The sequence below is a fragment of the Talpa europaea genome (genome assembly GCF_964194135.1).
Source record: "Talpa europaea genome assembly, chromosome: 16".
NCBI lineage: Eukaryota > Metazoa > Chordata > Mammalia > Eulipotyphla > Talpidae > Talpa > Talpa europaea.
This window is the reverse complement of record NC_140084.1, coordinates 6313102-6333870: the sequence shown is the minus strand read 5'-3', so window position 1 is coordinate 6333870 and position 20769 is coordinate 6313102. Positions and strand designations below refer to the sequence as shown.

The 20769-nt window shown below is 59.6% G+C and overlaps 4 protein-coding genes across 6 annotated transcripts; 1 reads left to right on the top strand and 3 right to left on the bottom strand.

Annotated features, from left to right (window-relative positions):
• Positions 1 to 1740: 1740 nt before the first annotated feature.
• MATCAP1 (microtubule associated tyrosine carboxypeptidase 1) lies at positions 1741 to 5273 on the top strand (the record flags this gene model as incomplete). 2 transcript variants are annotated; one of them, XM_084257504.1, is made up of 6 exons in its annotated part: positions 1741 to 2310; positions 2393 to 2536; positions 2791 to 2923; positions 3738 to 4043; positions 4153 to 4250; positions 5109 to 5273. In XM_084257504.1, 6 exons carry the CDS (start codon positions 1741 to 1743, stop codon positions 5271 to 5273), a joined length of 1416 nt encoding a protein of 471 aa, XP_084113630.1. The 2 variants fall into 2 exon arrangements, with proteins under 2 accessions (XP_084113630.1, XP_084113631.1); XM_084257505.1 differs by lacking the exon at positions 5109 to 5273 and having other exon boundaries at positions 4163 to 4236.
• Positions 5274 to 6878: 1605 nt separating this feature from the next.
• Positions 6879 to 10114, bottom strand: NOL3 (nucleolar protein 3). Of its 2 annotated transcripts, none has more exons than XR_014617105.1 (3): positions 10076 to 10114; positions 7048 to 7778; positions 6879 to 6942 (listed from the first exon to the last, which is right to left on the bottom strand). XR_014617105.1 is itself a non-coding variant. In XM_084257445.1 (3 exons), exons 1-3 carry the CDS (start codon positions 7768 to 7770, stop codon positions 6935 to 6937), a joined length of 615 nt encoding a protein of 204 aa, XP_084113571.1. In that variant the 5' UTR covers positions 7771 to 7947; the 3' UTR covers positions 6879 to 6934. The 2 variants fall into 2 exon arrangements, 1 of the variants encoding a protein (XP_084113571.1); XM_084257445.1 differs by lacking the exon at positions 10076 to 10114 and having other exon boundaries at positions 7048 to 7359; positions 7476 to 7947.
• A 718-nt stretch (positions 10115 to 10832) lies between these two features.
• On the bottom strand, positions 10833 to 15523 carry HSF4 (heat shock transcription factor 4; the record flags this gene model as incomplete). Its single annotated transcript, XM_084256545.1, is given in 18 exon segments — positions 10833 to 11036; positions 11038 to 11099; positions 11333 to 11405; positions 11552 to 11617; positions 11709 to 11743; positions 11746 to 11813; positions 12561 to 12632; positions 12634 to 12743; positions 12745 to 12787; positions 12914 to 13043; positions 13288 to 13394; positions 13869 to 13945; positions 14087 to 14162; positions 14382 to 14518; positions 14621 to 14796; positions 14831 to 14939; positions 15402 to 15502; positions 15505 to 15523. Coding segments are annotated over 18 exon segments (1665 nt in total).
• Positions 15524 to 16430: 907 nt separating this feature from the next.
• Positions 16431 to 19443, bottom strand: FBXL8 (F-box and leucine rich repeat protein 8; the record flags this gene model as incomplete). The annotated part of the gene is made up of 2 exons (XM_084256544.1): positions 16431 to 17403; positions 19292 to 19443. The coding sequence occupies 2 exons, from the start codon at positions 19441 to 19443 to the stop codon at positions 16431 to 16433; spliced, it is 1125 nt and encodes a 374-aa protein (XP_084112670.1).
• Positions 19444 to 20769: the final 1326 nt, after the last annotated feature.

The window sequence follows — 20769 nt, the reverse complement described above, 5'->3', positions numbered from 1 at the left end:
TGAAATCCTTCCAAGCAGCTCACTAGGCCCATGGAGGGCAGTGGAGGGGAGAGGGGATCGGATCTAGAGGGGGAGACGGTTCAGGGAAGGAATGATTTCAGAGCTCTTGGTCAGGTACTGTTTTGGCCTATGGGGTCACAGCTGGGAACACTCGAAAGGAGAAAATAGATAACAATGAAATATCCTGTGCTTCAGGAGGTGGTCAGTGAACAATAGTGTGGAGAGTCGAGCCTTACTATTTCGCAGAGTGTGTTAGGGAGGCTTTTCAAGTAACATATTTGTGTGGAAATCTGAGGAGGGAGAGTGCCCCTGCAGTTTCATAGGGTGGGGAGAAATCCAGACAGGAGACATGTTCAGCTTGAGATACCTCTTAGACGTTCCAGGAAAGATGTTGAATTGAGAACTGGCAATCCTGGTCTGAAAGTTATGGAAGAAGTCTGAGCTGAGGTCCTTAAAGCCACGCGAGAGGATGGGGTTACTAGGCACCTAGGCAGGGAGCATCCATGGATAAAATGAGAGCGGTTTCCATGGAAGTGTCCAAGTTGGGGGCATCACACCATTGAGCGGTAGGGAAGATAGGAATGACTGTCAGGGGAGACCAGAACACACGCCAGTGAGGTAGGAGAATTGTGTCCCTGCATTGGGAAATCCAGTGGAGAATGTGTTCCCAGGATGGAGTGATTCTGTGTCATGTGCTGCTGATCAGTATACGATCGTCGGTGACCTTGGGCAGATAAGTTTCAATGGGAAGTCTGACTGGAGTGAAATTTAAGAGAAAACAGGAAGGAAGGAATGGAGAGGAAGTAGAGATGACTTGTACTGTTGCGATGAAATGCCGCTGGAGGGAGATGCAGTGGGTTGGAGTAGTGTGGGGTCAAGTGAGGGTTTGCTTTGAGACAGAAAAATAACAGCATGTGTTTATGCTGTTGGAAAGAATCCAGTAGAGAGGAAGAGGCTGGCGATGTAAGAGATGTGGGAGACAAGAGAATCGGGTCCATGAGCAGGCCTGGTTGTTCAGGAGCCAGCACCTTCAGCCAGTCCCTGCAGAGACTGGTTTGCACTGAGCCATCATACAGAGTCGGGGGTGGGGGTGGAGCACCCTGATACCAACCTTGGATGACAACTGGGAAGGTGCCTCAGATAGGAGCAGACCAGGGACTGGCTTGGATTTTCCAAGTGTCCCTCTGCTCCCCAAAAGCTAGTTCTGGTTTGAATTTGAATAGAGGAAAAAGTGGAGGGATATAAGCAAGGGGCATGCGGGCATTCACACTGACTCAGGGCATATGGGCTGGAGGAGTTGGGTGGAGCCAGGTGGGAAGGGACTGAGCAAATGCCATAGGTAGAAGGTAATCGGGCGCCCTCACCCGTTGTCATCCAGCTCCCAGTTTGGCTGGGTTGATAACAAGGATTATAGTCATGAGTAGGGGCTCAGTCCTTGCTGTCAGAGCTCATGAGCTCAGGGGATTCCGCTCTCTAAGTGGGTGGGTAAGACTTCCTTCTGCTTTCTCCCAGTCCAGCCTGCTTGCTGGAGTGGCTGCAGCATGGGGGTGAGGGAGCAACTACCCAGACTTGTGGCAGGCCCTGGGCCCAGCAAAAGCCCAGCCAGCGCAGTGTAGGGCACAGGAACTGCTGGTGTTAAGGCTGCACCCATTCATGTTCTCCACATGCCCTTCTGTGTCCCCAGAAATCTACAGAGTGGGGAGTTGGAGTTATCAGGCTGGATGCGACCCTCAGGACAGAATGGTGTTGGACTCAGGGACTCAGGTGTATGAACAGACACCCCCCAGCCCACCAGCCAGTCCCTCGTCCTTGGGCCATAGGCTGAAGCCCCCAGATCGAGATGGGACAGTGGTGTACCCCTGGCCTCAGTCTTTGGCTCTGCCTCTGGCTCTGTCAGTCCCCTCAGCTCTGCAGCCCCAGCCTAAGCCACAGCCCTTCTCAGAACTTCGCTTGGGGCACCGTGGCCACATGCGTCGCAGTGAGAGCACCAGCACTGTAAATAGTACCGGCCGGCGAGGGGGTGGCACCCAGGGCCGGGCCCTACCTGGACGGAGACAGGACCCAGGTGGAGGCACCCTGCGGCCTGCGGCCTCCCTGCCTCACATTGCGAAGACTCGAAAGGATGTGGGCCATGGTGCCAGCAAGAGCCCCTGCATGTTGGTGGCTCTGCGACCAACCAACATGGACCGCGAGCGGGACAAGTTCTTTCAGTCCCATTACACCTACAACCCGCAGTTCGAGTACCAGGAGCCCATGCCCAAGGCTGTGCTGGAAAAGTACTGTGAAGCCTCTGGACAGTTCATCCACCAGGTATGTCCAGCCTGCCTACCTCACCCTGGCCCCGACCATCCAGGAGGCCCGGCCTGACCGGCCGCTGCGGCCCTGTGTGCAGGCAGTTGGCATCATTGAGGCCGTCCTGGAGAAATTTGGCACCTATGAACACTTTGAGGCTGCGACTGGGGGCCAGCTGCTGACCAAGTGCCAGATCTGGTCCATTGTGCGCAAATATATGCAGAAGGAAGGCTGCGTCGGGGAGGTGAGCATGCCCCACTTCAAGGCCCTCTTCTGCATGCCCCAAGCCAGATTGACCTGGGTGGTGCTAGGCCCGGCTCCACAGCTGGCCAGCTAGTGAACCCAGGGAGTCCCTGTCCCTGCCCCTGCCTGGGTGAGGTGGGAGCTGGCTCTGAGCAGAGGTGGTGAGGGTTGGGTGTTCAGCCTGTGGCATCGGTGGATCCAGCTGCCCACTGGCCTCAGGCTGGTGGCTACGGCGCAGGGCACTACTACCTGCAGGTTGTGGTGCAGCTGAGTGAGGACCTGCTGTCCCAGGCAGTGATGATGGTGGAGAACAGTCGACCCACGCTGGCCATCAACCTGACCGGAGCCCGCCAGTACTGGCTGGAGGGCATGCTCCGCCACGAGATAGGTCAGCATGTGGGCAGGCGGGCGGGCAGGGATGAGAAGGGATTGGGACAGGGCAGTAAGGGACCCCGGTAACCCCACCCCCTCTCTTTCTTCCCTATCCCCTGGAGGACGATCCCTTGCCCTTCGTGAGCAGCCACCTCCTCCCTCTGGCTCACAGAGGTAGGCCAGCACGTGCTCGCCTGCTCTCTGGGTCACTCTCATCGCCTCCTTCGGGATATCTGTTTCTCCCTCACTTGTCTCTGATTTCCCTTGACAGTGGGGACAGGCTGCTGAGGCCTGCACAGGCCCGAGGGAGAACCCTGAGCGTCCCACTAGCCCTACCAACATCCAGGCCCTCCAGGGTGGGTGGAAGACCAGATCCTGAGAAGGGACTTGGCGGAGGCCAATACAGAGCTGGGGAGGGAAAGGCCAGGCTGGAAAGGGGAGCAGGGGACGCTAATTACGATTCTTTTCTGTTCTTCTTCATCAAGAATCCTGTTCCTCTAGGCAGAAGGTTTTTACTGGGGACATCAGCATGACTGTCAGAATGACAGGGGCATGCGGGGGGGGGGGGCAGGGAGGCAGAGTGTGCGAGGGGTGTGTGTATGTGTGTGACCCTGCACACGTGGGGGATTCTCGCGTGTGAGACTCCGCGTCCCTGGACACGACCAGGCTGCCCGGGGGATGGTGAGTGGCATTGGTCTGAGCCCTTGTATGAGAGCCCGAGGTCAGGCGCACCAAGACGCATGAGTGACCGGCAGAGGTCCAGCCGGCTGGAGCGGAGCCCTCTGGACTCCCGGCCCATGCCCGTCCCCCGCCCCCCCCCCCCCCGCCAGGCACCCACTACCTGCGAGGCGTGAACAACGCGCGGCAGCCGTGGCACAGCGCGGAGGGCCGGCTGCAGTACGGGCTTCGGCCCGCTAACCCCACCGAGGAGGGCCTGGCCAGCCTGCACAGCGTGCTGTTCCGCAAGCAGCCCTTCCTGTGGCGCGCCGCGCTGCTCTACTACACCATCCACCGCGCCGCGTGCATGTCCTTCCGCCAGCTCTTCCAGGACCTGGCGCGCTACGTGGAGGATGCCCACGTGCGCTGGGAGTACTGCGTGCGCGCCAAGCGCGGGCAGACGGACACTTCGCTGCCTGGTGGGTGCCCGTGCGGTGGGCGGGAAAGTCAGGGGGATAGGGAGGGAGAGTGTGGGGTGCAGCTTGGAGATAAGGGACTAACGACCCTTCGACCCTTCGGTGCCCACAGGCTGCTTCAGCAAAGACCAGGTGTACCTGGATGGCATCGTGCGCATTCTGCGGCACCGCCAGACCATCGATTTCCCGCTGCTGACCTCGCTGGGCAAGGTGAGGGGCCAGGGGTCCTCGCCAGCTCCCCCCCTCATGCAGTGTCCCCTGGCCCTGTGATTAATGCTCCAGTGAGGACTGGGTGCCAGGCCTTTGGGAGGGGGGAGCAGGGGTGAAGCTGAGCACAGCAGATGAGATGGTGGCCTGGCAGCCAAAAGTAGGTGCGTGACTCAGCCCACAGGTGTGTGTGCAGCTACTGCAACTCAAAGGAGGCTGAGCATTCCAGGCCAAGGGCGCAGTCAGGAGGAAGGGGAAGGAGGCAGATCCTTGGCACTGTGCATCTGTGCCAGGCTGAGAGATGCAGACTTCCTTTGAGGCAATGGGGAATTGGAGGCACTTTAAGGAAAGAAGTGGCACAGATGTTTGCTTCAGAAGGTTCTCTGGATGCCATTTTGGAAGGTGGATTGGAGAAGGGGTTACCCTTCTAGTCACTCCTGCAGAACTGATGGTGGCCCGGCCGAACTGAGCAGTGGTCATGCAGTTGGAGATTGAGGGGGAAACTTGGGAGAGCTCTTCGGAGCGTGGAACCCTCTTCACTCAGTAGCCACCCTGAGCAGGAGGGTGGCAGGAGTTCAGTATCGGATATGGGGAGTCTGGAGTACCCAAAGGCTTAGGAAGCAGCGGAATGCCCAGGCTTGGACATGAGGGAGAGAAGTGTGGCTGGAAAGCGGAGTGGGGTGATAGGACATAGATGAAGAAGGTGCTGAGAAAGAAAAAACACCTAGGACCGAGTCTTGGGAGTGGATCGGGAGGAGTTCCAGGAGCAAAGGGCAATGAGCCATTGGCAGGGAGCTGGGACCAGCTGCTTAAAAGCCTGGATTTCCAGACTTCTCCTGAGGCCCAGCTTCCTCTCTGCAGGTGTCCTATGAGGATATAGACCACCTGCGGCCCCTTGGGGTGCTGGACAATACTCGGGTCCCGCACTTCATGCAGGACTTGGAACGCTACCGGCAGCAGCTGGAGCACATCATGGCCACCAACCGGCTGGATGAGGCAGAGCTGGGTCGCCTGCTGCCTGACTGATGATGCTGGTTGAGAGCTGCAGGCAGAGGCCCCTGGCAGAGGACTCTACAGCAACCCCCAGAACATGAAGCTAACTGCTCTGCGCTTCCACAGCCTGGGTGTTTCTTCGGGGGACTGGGCAGGCAGGAGTATCCCAGAAGGGAGGAGCAGCAACATCAGAGGGTTGGAATCCTCCTTGGGGCCCCATAGCAGCTTGTCAGGCAAACTGAGTCTGCCCTCCTGCCTTGGGCTCTCTGTTGAGCAGAGGGGAAACCTTGGGGGCAGGAGAGAAGCTGGGAACAGACGGGAATGGGGGGTGGTTGGGGAGTAGAGACTTGTTTTTGCATGAGATGGCTTCGGGTGCCTGTGTATTCTGTTTTCTCCCTTCCCCCACCTGGCCCCTTGGTGCTCCTTCAGCTTTCATGCTGTCTACCTCTCACTGGGTCCTGGTGTGGGGGAGTCTCCCTTCTCCTGGGGTGATTGCCTGAGCCTGGGGTCCTGGCTTTCACAAATCTAAGGGGCAGGTGTGCTAATAGCAGAGACCCAGCTGGGCTGGGGTGCACTTTGCAGCATTTTGCCGCTCCCACTGGTCACGTATTTATTCCCTATTTATGTGCTCTGCTCCCTGAGGCTGGGAGGCAGCAACTTCTGCAGGTTGGTGGAAGGAAAAGGACTCCCCTGAAAGTCACTGATTGTTCGGACCCCCACTCTTATCCCCCGCCCCAACCCACAGAGTCCTTGGGCCTTGTGAGTTGAACTGACACACTCACCTGTCCCTAGCCCCACGCCTCCTGTCTTTCCCATCCCTCACAGCTGGTCTCTGGCAAAGGTTGGCATAGCCTGGCTGCAGCCAATCAAGCCTGAGGGGCAGGCCCCTACTTGTTCCCAGTCCTGAGCCCCTCCTGGACTAAGAGAGGTACAGAGGTGGTGGTGGTTTCCAGTTTCACCTCAGACTCAGCTGTGTATGGTCGACCCAACCCCATTCCCACCCTTGGCCTTAGCCATCTATAAAACCCAGAAATGGAAGTGCAGCTGAAAAGTTCTTGTTCATTTAGTCAATGAATGTGTATACACACCGGCCAGAACCCTCACTGAGCTCCCGGTCCAGAGAAACCAAAACCAGTCAATTAAAACAGTTACAATGACGTGTGAGGTCTGTGTCTACCCAAGATCCCTTCGCCTTCCTCTCTTCTAGTCTCACTTCCCGAGGCCGTGGGCTCTAGCCTTCCCTAAGTGGAGAGAAGTCCCCTTCTCTTGCTCTCTCATCAGGAGATGAGGTGCACTCCAGGAGCCTCCATGGAGTCAGGGCTGCTGACCACACTGGTCCTTAAACGGCTCGTGAGGGGAAACGGGTTATAAAGCAGGGGTCAGAGTCTTGTCCCACAAGGGGCCTAGCTGTGTGGGCTCCAGGGGTGCAGCTTGGGCTGCTGACGGGATGAGGCTGAGGATTGTGCGGCAGGACACCAGGCTGCCCAGCTCCTCGGGACTCAGAGGCACAGATCCAAAGCCTAGTTCTTGGGCAAAGAGACAATCTCAGAGGGAGCCCAAGCTGGCCCTCCCAAGTTTATTAATGTCCAGCAGTACTGGGGCAGAGGGAGCGCGGTGGTGGCATGTGAACCCACGTGGCAGGAACCCAGGTCTTACCCAGTTTGGACCAGAAGGGGCCTGTCAGCGTTCTGGCATCAGGAATCTAGAGATGATGGGAGGAAAGGGGTCAGTGAGGTGGTAAGAGCTGCCTGCCTTCCAGGCCACTACCCCACTCGCCAACTGGCACCATGTTTGGGCAGCCTCACACCTTCAGACTCCTCCCCAGCCTCGAAGTCAGGCTCCGGGTCCGGTTCTGGTTCGGGCTCCGGTTCAGCCTCTAGCTCTGGTTCTGGGTCCACTTGGGGTTCCAGCTCTGGCTCAGCCCCTTTAGAGGCCTCAGCTTCCGGCTCCGGCTCAGGCTCCTCAAGGGTCCCCGATTGGGTGGCCTCGGAGTCCTCAGGCTCCCCGCCCTTGTCGCAGTTTGTAGCTCTGGGCAGGCCGGGGTAGGCGGCCCCTGAGCCAGCTGCCTCAGGCGCCCAGTGGCCAGGGCAAGGAGGGTCGTAGCTGCGTTCTCGGTAGCCTGGAGTGGAGGAGGGAGGCCCACTTTACCCCTCGCCGCGCGCCCATCTCCTGAGAAGGCAGCTGCGCCCTCCCAGGCCCCTCCCCGCTCGCCCCACCCGGCCCTCGCGCGCTCACCGGTGCCCACGTGCTGCCAGTCCCAGGCCGGGTCGGGCGCGCGCACGGTCCTCTGGGCGCAGCGCAGCAGCTCCTGGCAGGCGGCCTCGCCCTTGCCCTGCACCACCACCAGCAGGCGGCGCACCCTGCGCTCCGCATCGGGCAGCGCGTCCAGCGCCTCGTACTCGGGCCCGGTGAGCACCCCGCGCGCCAGCAGCGCGTCCAGCAGCAGCCCGGAGTCGGCCTGCAGCGTCTCCACCAGGCGTTTCCGCTCGCGGTCGATGGTCTCGGACGGCCGCTCCTGCGCGTTGCCCATGGCGGGGGCTGCAAGAGCCAAGGGGAGAGGTGGGGGGGCCCGGAGCTGCTCCGCCCTCCGCTTCTCTCCCAGGGCCCCAGAGAACACCGCAGTGGAGACCTAAAGTCACCTCCCCCGCGCTGCCAGACAGCCCCGCAGCACCGGACTCGTCCTCCGGTGCCTCCGGACACTTCTTTTTGGTCTCCTCAGGCTTCTCCGTGGGTCCCTAAGTGTCAGCTCGCCTCTCAGGCCGTGGTCTACTGTGAGGTGGCTCTCCCCAGCCCAGACCTCCCTCTTGAGGCGGCACCGCCTGCGGATCCTCACCGGTTTAGGAAGCAGTTTAGCCAAACTGACTTCTTGGTCCCAAACTTTTTTCCCACTTCACCGGGCAGAAAGAAAGAACATGAACCCTGATGCCCCACCCCCAGCGAGCAGACAAGGCCTCTCCTGTCTCTCTGCCCACCCTGTCTGTGATCCTCACCACTTAGGGTCTAGCTTTTCACCTCCAGCCACGACCCAGCAAAGCCACAGCATTCCTCTGCACCCAGAACACAGAGAGCCAAGAGCCTTCCCTCTCAAGTGCTGGAGGAAATCCAAACCGTTTATTCTAACTCTGGGGTCCATTTTTCCAGGACAGGTACCCTGCCCCTACACCCCCTCACCAAAGCCACCACCCTGGCTCCCTAATACCTGAACACAGATACCTGAATTCTTGAGTGCTAGCTCTGACCAAGATTTGATATCACCTGAGATCCAGCTGTCTCCCCTCTGCCCTGGGGATGACTCACAACCACGTCTAGCTTTATCTTGAAGCACCCAGGACCCAAACTCCTAAAAGCTACTAATAAATCTTTACAGAACTTTGACTGTTTTGCTCCACAGAGCCTCCCATTTTGACTGTCTACCAAACAGTGGGTGTTTGGTAGAAATTAATCTGCTTTACCAACTGAGGACCATCCCCCTTTGGGTGGCCAGCCCTCTAGCAGTAAGGAGCACCAGGCCCTGGAACAGTCCCTCTGTCCCCGACCTTGGCTTTGTCCACACAGCACCCTCCTAGGGCCTCCCTGGGGGCGTCCCTCCTCTGCCTTCTCAGTTGGCTCTAGGTCTGGCAGAGCGGATTTGGTCCTGGCCTCCATCCTACCTCTCAGGTCTCCTTCTGCTACCTGGTGTCATGCCATGCCTTCCTGGTCACTTCAATCCTCCTGCCCAAATCGAAGCGTCAGCCCTTCCCTCTGGCCACTGAGCAGAGAGCAGGACTTCTCTCCCTTCTTGTTGCATCTGTGCCGAGCACTGCTCCTCTCTCAGTATCAGCTCACAGATGGACAGCACCACCCTCATCTCATGCCCTCTGCCAACCTCTCTGAGTACCTCCCCCCTCTCCAGCACAGTGACTTTGACAACTCTCTGGGGGTAAGATTTATTGTCCCCTTTTTACAGTTGAGGGGATAGACTCAGCGAGACCAAGTGGCAGAACTGGAATGTGACTTGTTCCAGCTTGGACTCTAAGGTCTCCTGGCCAGCAGAATGTCACCCCTGTCCCCTGCCCCCCAATGCCCATTAGGCTATCTAACCCGTTGCTCTAGGTACCTCCCACCCCTTTCCATGACCCCCAGGCATTCAGGCTTTCCCCCACATCCCTCCACCCCTCAGTGCTGGGAGAACTCCCCAAGTCCAGCCCTGGTGTTTCCTAACTTTTGTACATGCTGTTCCCTAAGCCTGTGATACTCTTCCCTCCATGCTGGGGACCTGGTCTCCAAGACTCAACCAATGTTGACTGGTTCCTGCTCCTGTTACCCCCAGTGAACAGCATGCACCCTCCCCACCGTGTCAGGCACCTGTGCAGCCTCTGCACTCCTCAGCCGAGGCTTCCAGAGTCTCCCCGCCCGCTCCCATTCACGGAGATGCCAGGAAGGGAGACAGAACATGCTCTGGACAGACCAGATTGACTCCTTCTGTCTCTCTGTCTCTCACTCCTCCCCAGTTATTTTCATGTTCGCCTCCTCTTCCCATTATTCCAAGTCCTGCCCTTTGCCCTGTCTGGGGGTGCAGCCACCCCGCTGATCTAGGGCCTCCCTCTGAGACTCTTAAAACTCAGAAGTGAACAGCGAGGGTAAGTCGCCGGGAGTCCTTCAACGGTCACAAGGCAGATCCTCCCGGGAGCACCCCGGCTCCAGGTGCTAGGTGGAGTAGGGGGTCTCAGTGGCTCCCCACCTCGCTGCGCGGGCTTTTTTGCAGGGGAGCGAGGGTTGCGGGGTGCGAGCTCAGGGCTGCTCTAAACTCCCCTCCAGCTCATCCCGCGTCCTGCGAGGGGGCGGGGCGCACAGACCTCTCCGGAGCTCGGCGGCCGCGGGTGGGACTCCGCTTCGGCCCAATCTCAGCTTCTCTCCCCTCCCCACGCAGCGCGGGGTGGGGCTCCGGGTCCGCGCGCTCCGGCCGCCCCACTCTCGGGCCGAGCCTCGGCGGTGCAGGAGATGACGAGGCAGAAAGGGCTGGGCGGGTGGGGGGGCAGCAGCTGCGGCGGGGCGGGGCGGGGCGGCCGGGGCTGCCGGGAACCGCGCGCGGGCGGGGGAGAGGGGCATTCTTTTCGGGGCTCGGGCAGCCGGCCACCGGGGCCGCGCACCGCCGGGTGTCGGGAGCGCAACCCGCTTTTCCTCCCTCCCCCCGCCCCCGGGCGCCGGATGAGTCAGGGAGGGGCAGTTCGGCTTGCGCCCCAAGTGCCCAGTGCCCTCTCCGGGCCTGGCAGTGCCCGGGGGCTGTGCCCCTATTCTGTGGTGGACCCCTCTTGCTGTCACAGATGAGGCTCGGAGGAGACCAGCTTACCCGGGTTCACAAAGTGGATGCACTGCTGAACTGTGACCCAGAAGCCCCCTCCTCCTGGAGGCTGCGTTGGCTGCGCGCCGGCCCTGGGTGCAGCCGGGAGCAGGAGAACTAGGCGCTACCCAAGCACCGCCACTCTCCAGCGGTGCCTCCGTTAAAGTTCCAGCATCTGGATGCTTGTACGAATGTAAAGTCACTCCCCCCGGCACCCGCGATCTCTCCCTGGGCGGTAGAGAAAAGACCAGAGACGCAGCGGGGAAATGCGTTTATGCGCGGGGCTTGGCCATGGAGAGGGACCTCCAGTAGCCGGGACTTCGCTCAGCCTCCTCCGGGGGGCGCCAGGGAGCCGAGAAGGGCGTGCTGCGGCGGGCCTCAGAGCCGAGGCCTTCCCAGGGGGAGGGACTGGCGAGGGGGGAAGCTCGGCTCTCAGGGGCGCTGTAAATGGCTAAAGCTCCAGGCAGGCCAAAGGCCTGGGCCTCCCAAAGCTGCTTGGAGATCCAGCACGGGTGGTGTCCCAGGTGTGGAGTCCTTCCCTAGGAAGAAGAAATGGTTCCCTCCCTTCTTCTGGGGAAGGAGAGCCTCACCAGCTGAGCCCTCCGGTGAGTTAGGATGCAATATCCTTTCTCAGCCTCCCCAGCTCTCACCCAGCGGTGATTTAAGCAAGTGTGTGCGGGGCAGCCTGCGCTCAGGGGCTTTCCCTCCAGGCACAAACACCGCAGCCTACCTGGTGAAGGTAGCTCAGGCCAGTCAGGGCCTCCCCCACTACCATTACCAGGAGAATTCAACCCCTTGACTGCCAACTCAGTCTCCTCATCCGTCTCTGGAACCAAGGGCTGCATCTGCATGAGAGAACCCCAGGAAGCAGCTGGAGAGGAGGGCTGGAGAGCCCAGGAGAACCAGGGTTCTGGCTGAGAGTGAACAGCCATGGACCAAAGGGCTTGGCTCAGCAACCCCTAACCTCCACCCCTCCCGACTCCCGTCTTACCAGGGGCAACTCCATGTCCAAGTCCATCAAGGTCCATTCTTGCCCTTGGAGGCTGGGGCCCAGCACCTGGGGAAGCTCCAGGTCAGTGGTACCCAGGCTCTACAGACAACTAAACCCCACCAGACCGCATGGCCCTGCCCACTGAGGGTGTACTCACATCTAGGGGCCTTGCAGGCGCCACACTTTCAGGGGAGCCTGAAGCAGTGTGGGAGGTAGCAGACTCTCTGGGCTCTGATCCCCCCTCTCCAGGCCCAGCGGCCCCCTATGCACAGAGAACTGCAGTTGGTCTGTGGTGTTCAAACTCCCCCCACCATTAGGTTTCCAAGCAACCTGGATACCCCAGGATCTAAATCTGATAACATGTAGACACCACTAGGGGACCCCTACAGAGAGGGGCACACAGAGAGCTCCTCCTGCCTCCTACCTTGGGCCTGAGGTTTGGGTAGTGGGGATGGGATCTTGGGATGGGGCCCCTCCCTATGCAACTGGTCACTACTAGTGGTTCTTAAACTATTGTGTGCTTTACAGTCACCTCAATGAACTCATTTAAAATGCAGATTTGGGCCTCCCAGGTGGCTGCAGGGATTAGTCTCAGTTATCATGCCACTGCAAGAGTTCTATTCCCCCCCCCAAGCTAACCCACATAGCACAGCTCTTGTCTCACCTGCTGCTCCCCTCAACAGTATATTTCAGTAGATCTGCCTGTTCTGCTTGCCACTCTGTCCCTGGTGAATCCTCTCACATCCCATACCTCTGGCCTACACTCCAGTTCTTTTATGCATAAATAAATAAAATAAATCTTTAAAAAAAATACAGATTCCTGAGCCCTACCACAGAGGTGGTACCACTTTGGGGGTGACTGTGAAGGTACGTACTCCTGAGAGTAACTGGAGAAATCAGATAAGATCAAGGGCCAGACAAGGCCGGGATGTTCCATGGGCTCCTTTATACTGGTCTTTCTGCAAGCGTGGCCCACGGGCTGACAGTCAAGAACAGGCTCTCTGCTCACCTCTCAGGGACCTCCCTGGGACTCCTTGGCTCAGGCTGCTGGGCATTCCTGGGTTCCTCAGGGCTGAAGCTCTTTCCCTTCCAAGATGGCCTGCACCACAGCCAAAGACAGCTGTGGGGGGGCTGTTGCGCAGAAGTCACACTCCTTTGGGGCTAGGGTCAGCCTGGCCTGGCCTTCACCCCCTTGGGCTCGCTGGCTTTTCCTCGAGCAGTGCCAGGCCCTTCTCCCTGCACCAAAGAAAAGCTTCAACCAAACTCTGGCACTGACCTCTGCCACCCTCTACAGCCACTTGGGCTGCCAGAACCTCCCCCAGAGGCTCCCAGGGGCAGCCCCTGTCCCTCTTACTCTCTTACCTCTTACCAGCACTGCAGGGAGAAAGCCTGGTCCCTTCAGGAGATGGAGAGTCTTGCAGGATGTCAGAGATGATGGGACTTCTTGCCCTGTGAGGACTGCTGAGGCCCAAGCTGGTCTCTGGGAGGGGCTCTAAGTAGAAGACTAAGATCAGACTTTCATCTTGACCAGACTTTCACCATGAGCCATAGGAAGGGTCAGACCCAAGCAGTTCCCATAGGGACAAGGTGTGAGGGGGAAGGTGTGAGGAGGGACTCAGTCAGGATCTGGCAGGGGTGAAGGACTGGCTTCTGTTTTCTTTTTCTGGAATAGGGAAAAGAAATAGGCTCTTCCATAAACCCAGGTGTGCCCTAGGGAAGGGAGCAGAAACCCAAACCTATCAACTGTATAAAGTAGGAGTCCCGCAGGAGGGCACCAGGAGGGGGGCAGGCGCTGAGTTTGGCGGGTGTTGGGCATGAACTCCCCTCATCCAGCATCAGGGACCTGTGCAGGGTGCAGGGCAGTCCATCCCCCACGCCCATCAGCCTGCCCCTCCCTCCCACAGGCCCTGGCAGCCAAGTCAGCAGATCTGAGGCCAGTTGCCAGGCATCAGTCACATGCTGGAGGCAGAAGGGGCTCCCCCAAAGAGATGGGGGCCCTTGGGGGTGGAAAAAGGGACATAGTTTGAGTCCCAGGCTCTGTGCTGCTGGAATGTTTTGAGGTGGGGGAAGGGGCTGCTGGGGTGGAAATTTGAGGGTAAGGCCCTGGACAAAGGGTTCTGGGAGTGAGGATACTTGGTGGCAGAGTTGGGGAAAGGGAGAAAGTTCTAGAAGGAGGTTGGGAAGGTGGCCTTGGGGTGAAGAAGACTACAGAGCAGGTGAAAGACTGAGGTCTCTGAGGTGTTCCTGCAGGGGTGCTCCTGCAGGGGTCTCCCGCAGAGATTCTGGGACTGGGGGTGGGGTGAGGAGTCTCCCTGACTTTCTCACTTGCAGCTTTCTCTTAACTCCTGTGCTGCTGGGCCCGGCCTGAAGTGGCCCCAAGAGCCACTGGATCAGCTGAAGAGAAAGCAGAGGGTTGACCATACTTTGGACTTGCTCCCACCCTGACAATGCACTTGGGGGGTGGGGGTTTGGAGGACTGGCGGGGAGAGGCGCGCTCAGGGTCGGAGGGATGACAGGGTGCAGGGAGAGGAATACCTTGCCCATGACCCAATGCTGTTGGCTGTGACGCTGCTGCAGGGTCCCCACCTCCCTCCATAAGATCTCATTCTGCCTGAGGGAAGGGATAGGGGGGTGGGGGTTGTGCTGAGGCATCTGCCAGTCGGCTCAGTCACGCCCTCACAGAATGGCAGGCTGCGACCCCCCTGAAGACTCTCTCTCCACAGGGAACAGAGCTCCAAGGCTCCAAGGCAACAAGGCTCAGGAGAGGAAGAGGCTGCCCGATCGGTAGGAGGCGGGGTTCCTCGGCCAGACCGCCCTGCCCTCTCCCCACCCTCCTGCGCTCTGCCTGAGCTCCCGCAGCGGGGCCTCGGCGCTCTCCTGCGCTCCCCTCAACGCTTGCACCTCGCCCCGCAGCCAGCCCAGGCCCTCGGGGCGCCAGCGTCCGTCGTCGCTGCGCAGCGCGGGCACCTGCAGACGGGGCGACGGGCCGTTGCGCTGGGGGCGTGTGGAATAGGACCCGCCGAGCCCCCAGCTCCCTCCGGGCTTGGGGTTCCCACAGGCGGCCCCCACCTGGCGCCGCACACGTTCCAGCAGCTGCTCTCGGCCACGCACAACACTCGGGTGCTGGAACTCCACGTGGTCGCGCTCCGGCCCCGGCAGGCCGCCCTGCGCGAGGCTCACCACCTTCCCCAAACCGTCGGGGGGTGGCGCGTGCGGGCGTGAGTTGCCCCAGCCGCGCCAAGGCCCTGAGACCCACGTCTCCTCGGCCTGGGGACTCGCACATGTTGAGCTGCCGCTCGAAGCTTGCCCTGTTGCTGCGCTTGAAGTACCGGGGCAGCACGTCCTTGGCGAAGCGGCTCTGGTCGCTGACGAGGAAACTGGCCCCGCTCTGCCCAGAACACCGCCGGCCCCCCGCCGTGCGGCGAGACCCCGCAAAGTGAGTGAGGGCGCCTGCCCTACCCGCCACCCCCGCTCGGGTTTGTCGTGCACACGCTCGCGCTCCGCTCGCTCTGGGGCCCGGCGGCTCACGGGGAGGTGCGACGAGGCCAGATATGGAGACGCAAACTCGGGGGCAGCCGTAGTGAACCCCTACTCCAACCCGAGCAGAGGCTCCCCTCTGGCCTGTCTTCCCGTCTGATAGGGTGGGGTGGGAACTAAAAGACCTCGAAGATTCCTCGGGCTCTAGGCGTCAAGGCCGCCTCGCCTTGCACACCCGCGCCAAGGGAAACTCCCTTTGGACGCCTGGATGGAGGGACCCACAGCCCCGTCCCAGGCGGGGTTTGGGTGGGCGCTCGCCGACAAAGAGGGATCCCAGGGACCCCTGAGGGAGTGGAGGGGCCCCAGCCCTCACCGGGCTCCAGCGGATCAGGTGGTCGGTGCGCGGGTCGCGCACCAGCGCCCGCAGCTTGCCGAGGAGGGCGGGCGCGCGGCTGGGACCCGACTCCGCGGGCGCGCGGCCGGTGCCTCCTGCATAGCGCGGTCTCGGCGCTGCTCAGGCTCGGCGCGGGCCCGCAGCCGCCGCTTCCCAAAGCCGGGGAAAGTGCAGCGTCGGCCGCCCGCCCCGTCCCACTCCGCCCCCCGAGGGTCAGGCGGCGGCCGCGAGCCCGAGGGCGGGACTCGGACCCGGCGCTGCAGCCCGCAGACCCCGCGGAGGCCGGGTGGGGAGGGAGACCTGCGAGCAGGTTCCGCCCGGGTTAGGCCCCGGGTTTCCTTCCTTGCTCTTCGGGAGGGCGCACCCATGCGCGACCTGGTGTGGTCGGGGGAGGTCTGCACGGTTGTGGGCGCAGTGACGCGCCAGGGCGCTCGGACAGGAGGCGGGAGGGGACACGCCCGCGCCCTTCCACCGAGCACCCCGGGAGTTGTCACCCCGAGGTTGCAGAGTGCCTTATCCTTGACCACCCGCACCAGCACCCACACTCAGTACCAGGGGCCTCGAGGTTCCAACCTCTCCGGTTCCTGCCCAGACGGCTGCTCCGGCCCTTGTGCGTTTCGCGCCCTTTGCTTTCGGAGCCAGCCAGGCCTTTTACAGGACGCAGAAATACTGCAGGATTTATTTGTTTCACACGTAACCCCTGAGACCGGGCTTGTGCCTGTGTCCTGCCTTCAACACCCCCTGCCCCCACGCAGGGGCTGAGGAGATCGCAGAGTGCGCGGCGGAGTGGGGTTTGGAGAAGGGTGACCCCAGTAGCGGGGGGGGGGGTCGAGATGCCCAGAGCACCAAGTGGACTCAGGACCCCGGGATGTTCCCGAGGCCTCCCCAGCGCCTCACTCCCTTAGGGACACGGAGCAACTGCACGCTGAAGAAGGAGCCAGCGGTTGGCCGCCCCACTCAGGACCTCAGAGGCCACACGTCTGCGGTGATGGGGGCGCGTTTTCCCCATCACTTCACAAAAGTGGGCCGCCAGGGATGAGGCTCCCGCGTGAGCTTGAGCGTGTAGCTGCGCAGGCGCGGGCAGTGCGCGTGGAAGGCCCGCGGCACCGAGGGGCGCACCACGCAGAAGCAGTGCACCTCGCGCAGGCCCGCGCAGCGCGCCGCCAGCGCCTCCAGGGCGGAGTCCAGCGGGGCCGAGGCGGCGGCGCGCACCTCGAGCACGCGCAAGGTGGCGGCATAGTGTTGCGCCGCGAAGCGCAAGGGGCCTACAGTGTCCCCAGAGAGGCAGAGGCGCAGCTCGGCCACCGGCACGGCGGGCTGCAGGACGCGCGCCACACTCTCGGCAGACAGGGCCGGCTCCAGCTCCAGCTCCACGGCCAGTCCAGGGTGGCGGCGGCGCAGGGCGGCCCAGGCGGCGTCGGGCAGCGGGGGCGCGCGCGCGTCCTCGGGGCACGCGCACCGCAGGGCCAGGCGCTCCAAAGGCGCGCGATCCGGCGCTGCCAGTGCCTCGAGGGCGGTCGGAGACAGGCTGGCCAGGGGCAGGCCGAGGGCGCGCAGGTGCGGGCAGGCCTCTAATAGCCTCAGCACAGAGCTGGGCCCCAAGCTGCCCACCAGAGTATTGTTGTCCAGGAAAAGGCTGCGGAGCTCGGGGCAGCCGCGTGCCACCTGCAGCACCAGTGCATCGTCCAGGGTGAAAGGCAAGCACCGCAGGTTGAGGTGGCGCAGATTACGGGCAGTCCGGCAGATGGCGTGCACGGCGTCCAGTACGTCGCGGCCGGCGTCGAAGAGTGGCTTCTCTCCTCGGCACTGCAGATGCAGGCCTTGCAGCCCCCGGGTACGAGCCGCCAGTGTGATCACCAACTCCGTGGCTGCCCTGCGGCTGGGTTCCCTCGAAGGGTCAAATTCCAGTCGTAGGTTGTGGATGTGGGCCAAGCCGGGGAGCAGAGACGGTGGCAGCATGCTTTCTCCCTCACTGTTGCAGCTGGGGGTTAGAGCAACAAAGAAAAGCCATCAGTCTCCTTCTTGCCACCAGGAAAGTAACCTCTGCCCTCCTTCAGCCTAGGTTCCAGCTACCAGGCCCATTTCCTGGCCCCCACACATCTCTCTGTGCCTCTCATGCCTAATTGCTCCACAGTAGCCACTGGTGCTAGGAAGGGGACCCCAACCTCTCCCTGTAGAAGAGTTCAGAGACCACAAGTCCATCAGCCACAAGCTGAAACCCTGGCAGGGAGAGCTAATGGTGTTGCAGGAATGGGCCTTTTCTAGCAGTGTCCAAGGAGACAAGGTGGGGCTTCTGGACCGCCAGGTTCACATTCCACCTTGGCCACTTCTTAGCTGAGTGACTTGCAGAAGCTGATGGACTCTCTCTGCCAAATTTTCTATCTGTGCATTGGAGATAATACGACTGCCTATCTCTAACATAAGGTTTTCTTGAGGGTTAAATAAGTTAATACATGTGAGGCACTTAGAAAAATGGTTGGTATGTATAGACAGTCAGTAAATGTTATAGTGTGTATGCTTTATTTATTTATTTTTTTGTGGGATCCTAGCCGGCGGGTGGGGAATGAACCGGCGCCGCAGAGGCTGCGGGCAGCCTCGCAGCCCAGCACTCAACCACTGCCCCACCAGGGGAGGCCCGTGTGTATTTTTTTAAAAAAAGATTTATTTATTTATGTATATAAGAACTGGGGTACAGGCCAGAGGTGTGTGGGGGTGAGAGGATTCACCAGAGACAGAGTGGGGAGCAGAACAGGCAGATTGACTGAAATACACTGCTGAGGGGAGCAGCGGACAAGACAGGAGAGGTCTGTTGCGCCATGGGGGTCAGCTCCCTGGAATCAGTGCTGCAGTGGCTGGCAATAGCTTGATAGTTGCTGTACCTCCCCCTGCAGTGACCTTCAGGGCTAATGGCTGTTGCCATGGTCCCTGAGGTACGGCGTGGGCAAGGAACCATGCGCGCAGGGGGAGAATAGCAAACTCCCTAAGATGCAGAGAAGCTGAATGCCTGCCAAGAGATAATGACCACCAGAAGCTGCCACAAAGATGATTAAAAGAAATGCTGACCACCTGGAACCTTATCTCGCTTTCTCAAGGCCCACAAACTTTATTCTGCTACAACTGTCTCTCTAAAATCTTTCCTTTTTCTGGTCATTGATTGCTAATTAAAAAACATGCATAATTTAATAAACAGGCTAATCCAAATGAAACATTACTAAACACTGTGTAATAATAGAATTGTTAGTTTAATAATCTTTCTATTATGTGCTTGACTTTAGTAACTATGATATTAACTGCATTATAAAATAAATTCACCCATGACAATTAATTATGAGTAAAAATGAGTAGGTAATAGTGATAGTTAGTGCAACTAGAAAATAATTATATAGAACAGTAGAAAGAATTTATAGCCTGTCCAATTAGGAATGAGGCTAGGTCCAGATGTAACTTCGGACATAAATCACTGCCCTGTCAATTAAGCTAAGCCTATGAGCAAACTGATCTCTTTGATGTTCACTGTTCCTATGCCTTTAGAAAAAACATATATATACTGACCACTAGCTTAATAAAGGCGCACTCAGATTTACACTCTCTCTTGAAGTGTGTCTGTTTGTCATTTCTTTAACCGAATCCCTGACCACCCTGCGCAGTCTCTCAACCCTGAGACGGCCTCATCGTCTACTGCTGTGCTGGTCCGCAGGCGCAGATAGTGCCATCTTTAACCCCTGTGCCACCAGGGAGGCCCCTAGGGTGTATGCTTTTTGACATGGGGAGAGTCACCGCATCCCTCTAGCCCCTGACTCCACAGAGCAGGAGAAGGAGAGAGAGCTGCAAGACTGGGGCAGGGTGGGGGGCAGTCAGGGTCCAGTCACCTGATGTTAGTGTGGTGCCACACAGTACTGCAGGTGGCAGCGGCAGCCCAGGCTCTGCAGACTCTGGCCACGGCAGCGCGGTCCCGCAAGGACAGGTAGCTGAAGATGACCGCTAGCACCTCTTCTGGCAGCTGCTCTCCAGGCTCGGCCATGGCCCGGCACCTGGTGGCTCCACTGCTCTAGGTGGCAACTCTATGCCTGGAGAGATATATGTCCTTAGGCTCAGAAAGACCAGGGTGTTGAGGGGAAACACCAGAGGCTGTGAATAGAAATGCCTGTGGCCCAGGAGCTGCTACATAATTTGCAGAACCCAGTGCAAAATGGAAATGCAGGCCTCTGTTCAAAACAAGATTAAGGTCAAGGCGATGACAGCAGAACATGAATAAACTCATTCATCAAATTAGTAAACCATGGATGATGCCCTGTTCAGACCCATGAAGTTGACCCTGGATGCTGAGGGTTTCTGATTCTCTTTAAGTTGCTTTCTCACTTGTCAAGCAAATCCATCTTGCGCTCTACTAGAAGGAACACAACCACCACCCATGGGCAAAGTTGATAAAGAAAAGTTGCCAGTTTCATTTTAAGGCCCTTGAAGACTGGAGGACACAGCGTTTCACACCACTCGCCCGAATTTTGGAGGATGTTATGATTCCCCCTGCTGGTTGGTAAACTCTTCCTGGGGAAAGCTGAAGGGCTCCTGCGCAGGCCCTGGCTGGAGGCAACCTCCAGCTCCCTGTCATCACCCCCAGCAGAGCTTCCCGGGCAGCCCAGACTAGATTCCCAGGAGTCCCTGAAATTGTTCCTTTCCGATTTAGACCCTGATCTGGAGCTTAGTCCCGCATCTGGAGCTTTTAAAATGGGGGCTTCTCAGATGACGCAGAGCAGCGGAATCCGCCCGACAGGTGTTCGCAGGACAGATTTCATGGCCCCACCTACCCAATCAGGCTTCTGGAAAGACAGCGCCCAGGAATCTGATTGCAAGAAGCGCCGGTGTCCCGCGCCGACAAAAACTCTTCTAGTCACTAGAAGCGAGGGTAGGGTTAATGGGGCGCGAGACAGAAGACAGAATTGGCAGGACCGTCACAGCCAACCAGGAGGCGCGGCTGCGGGCGGCGCCCGGCCGAACCCGCCCCGAGAGGGAGGCTCCTTCCTCCGACTTGCAGGGGCGACGTCCTGGGTGGTTCTAACGAACGGCCAGCCGGGTGGAGAAAAGCTTGGGGTTCTGGGGTTTGAGGAGCCCTGGGACCTCCTTCTGATCCTGACCCCCAGCAGCCCAAGCCTCCCGTGGGGTGGTCTAGGCGCAGCTGGAATGCGCAGACCCCCCGGAACGCAGCTCTCCCCGGAGCGCGGGGGCGTCCTTGGAAAGTGTGCCTCCTTTTCCAAGTTGCCAGTTTTATTTTAAGGCCCTGGAAGACTGGAGGACGCAGCCATCGCCCGCTTTCCATTCCCCCAGGTCCCAGGCCAACGACTCCTGCAGC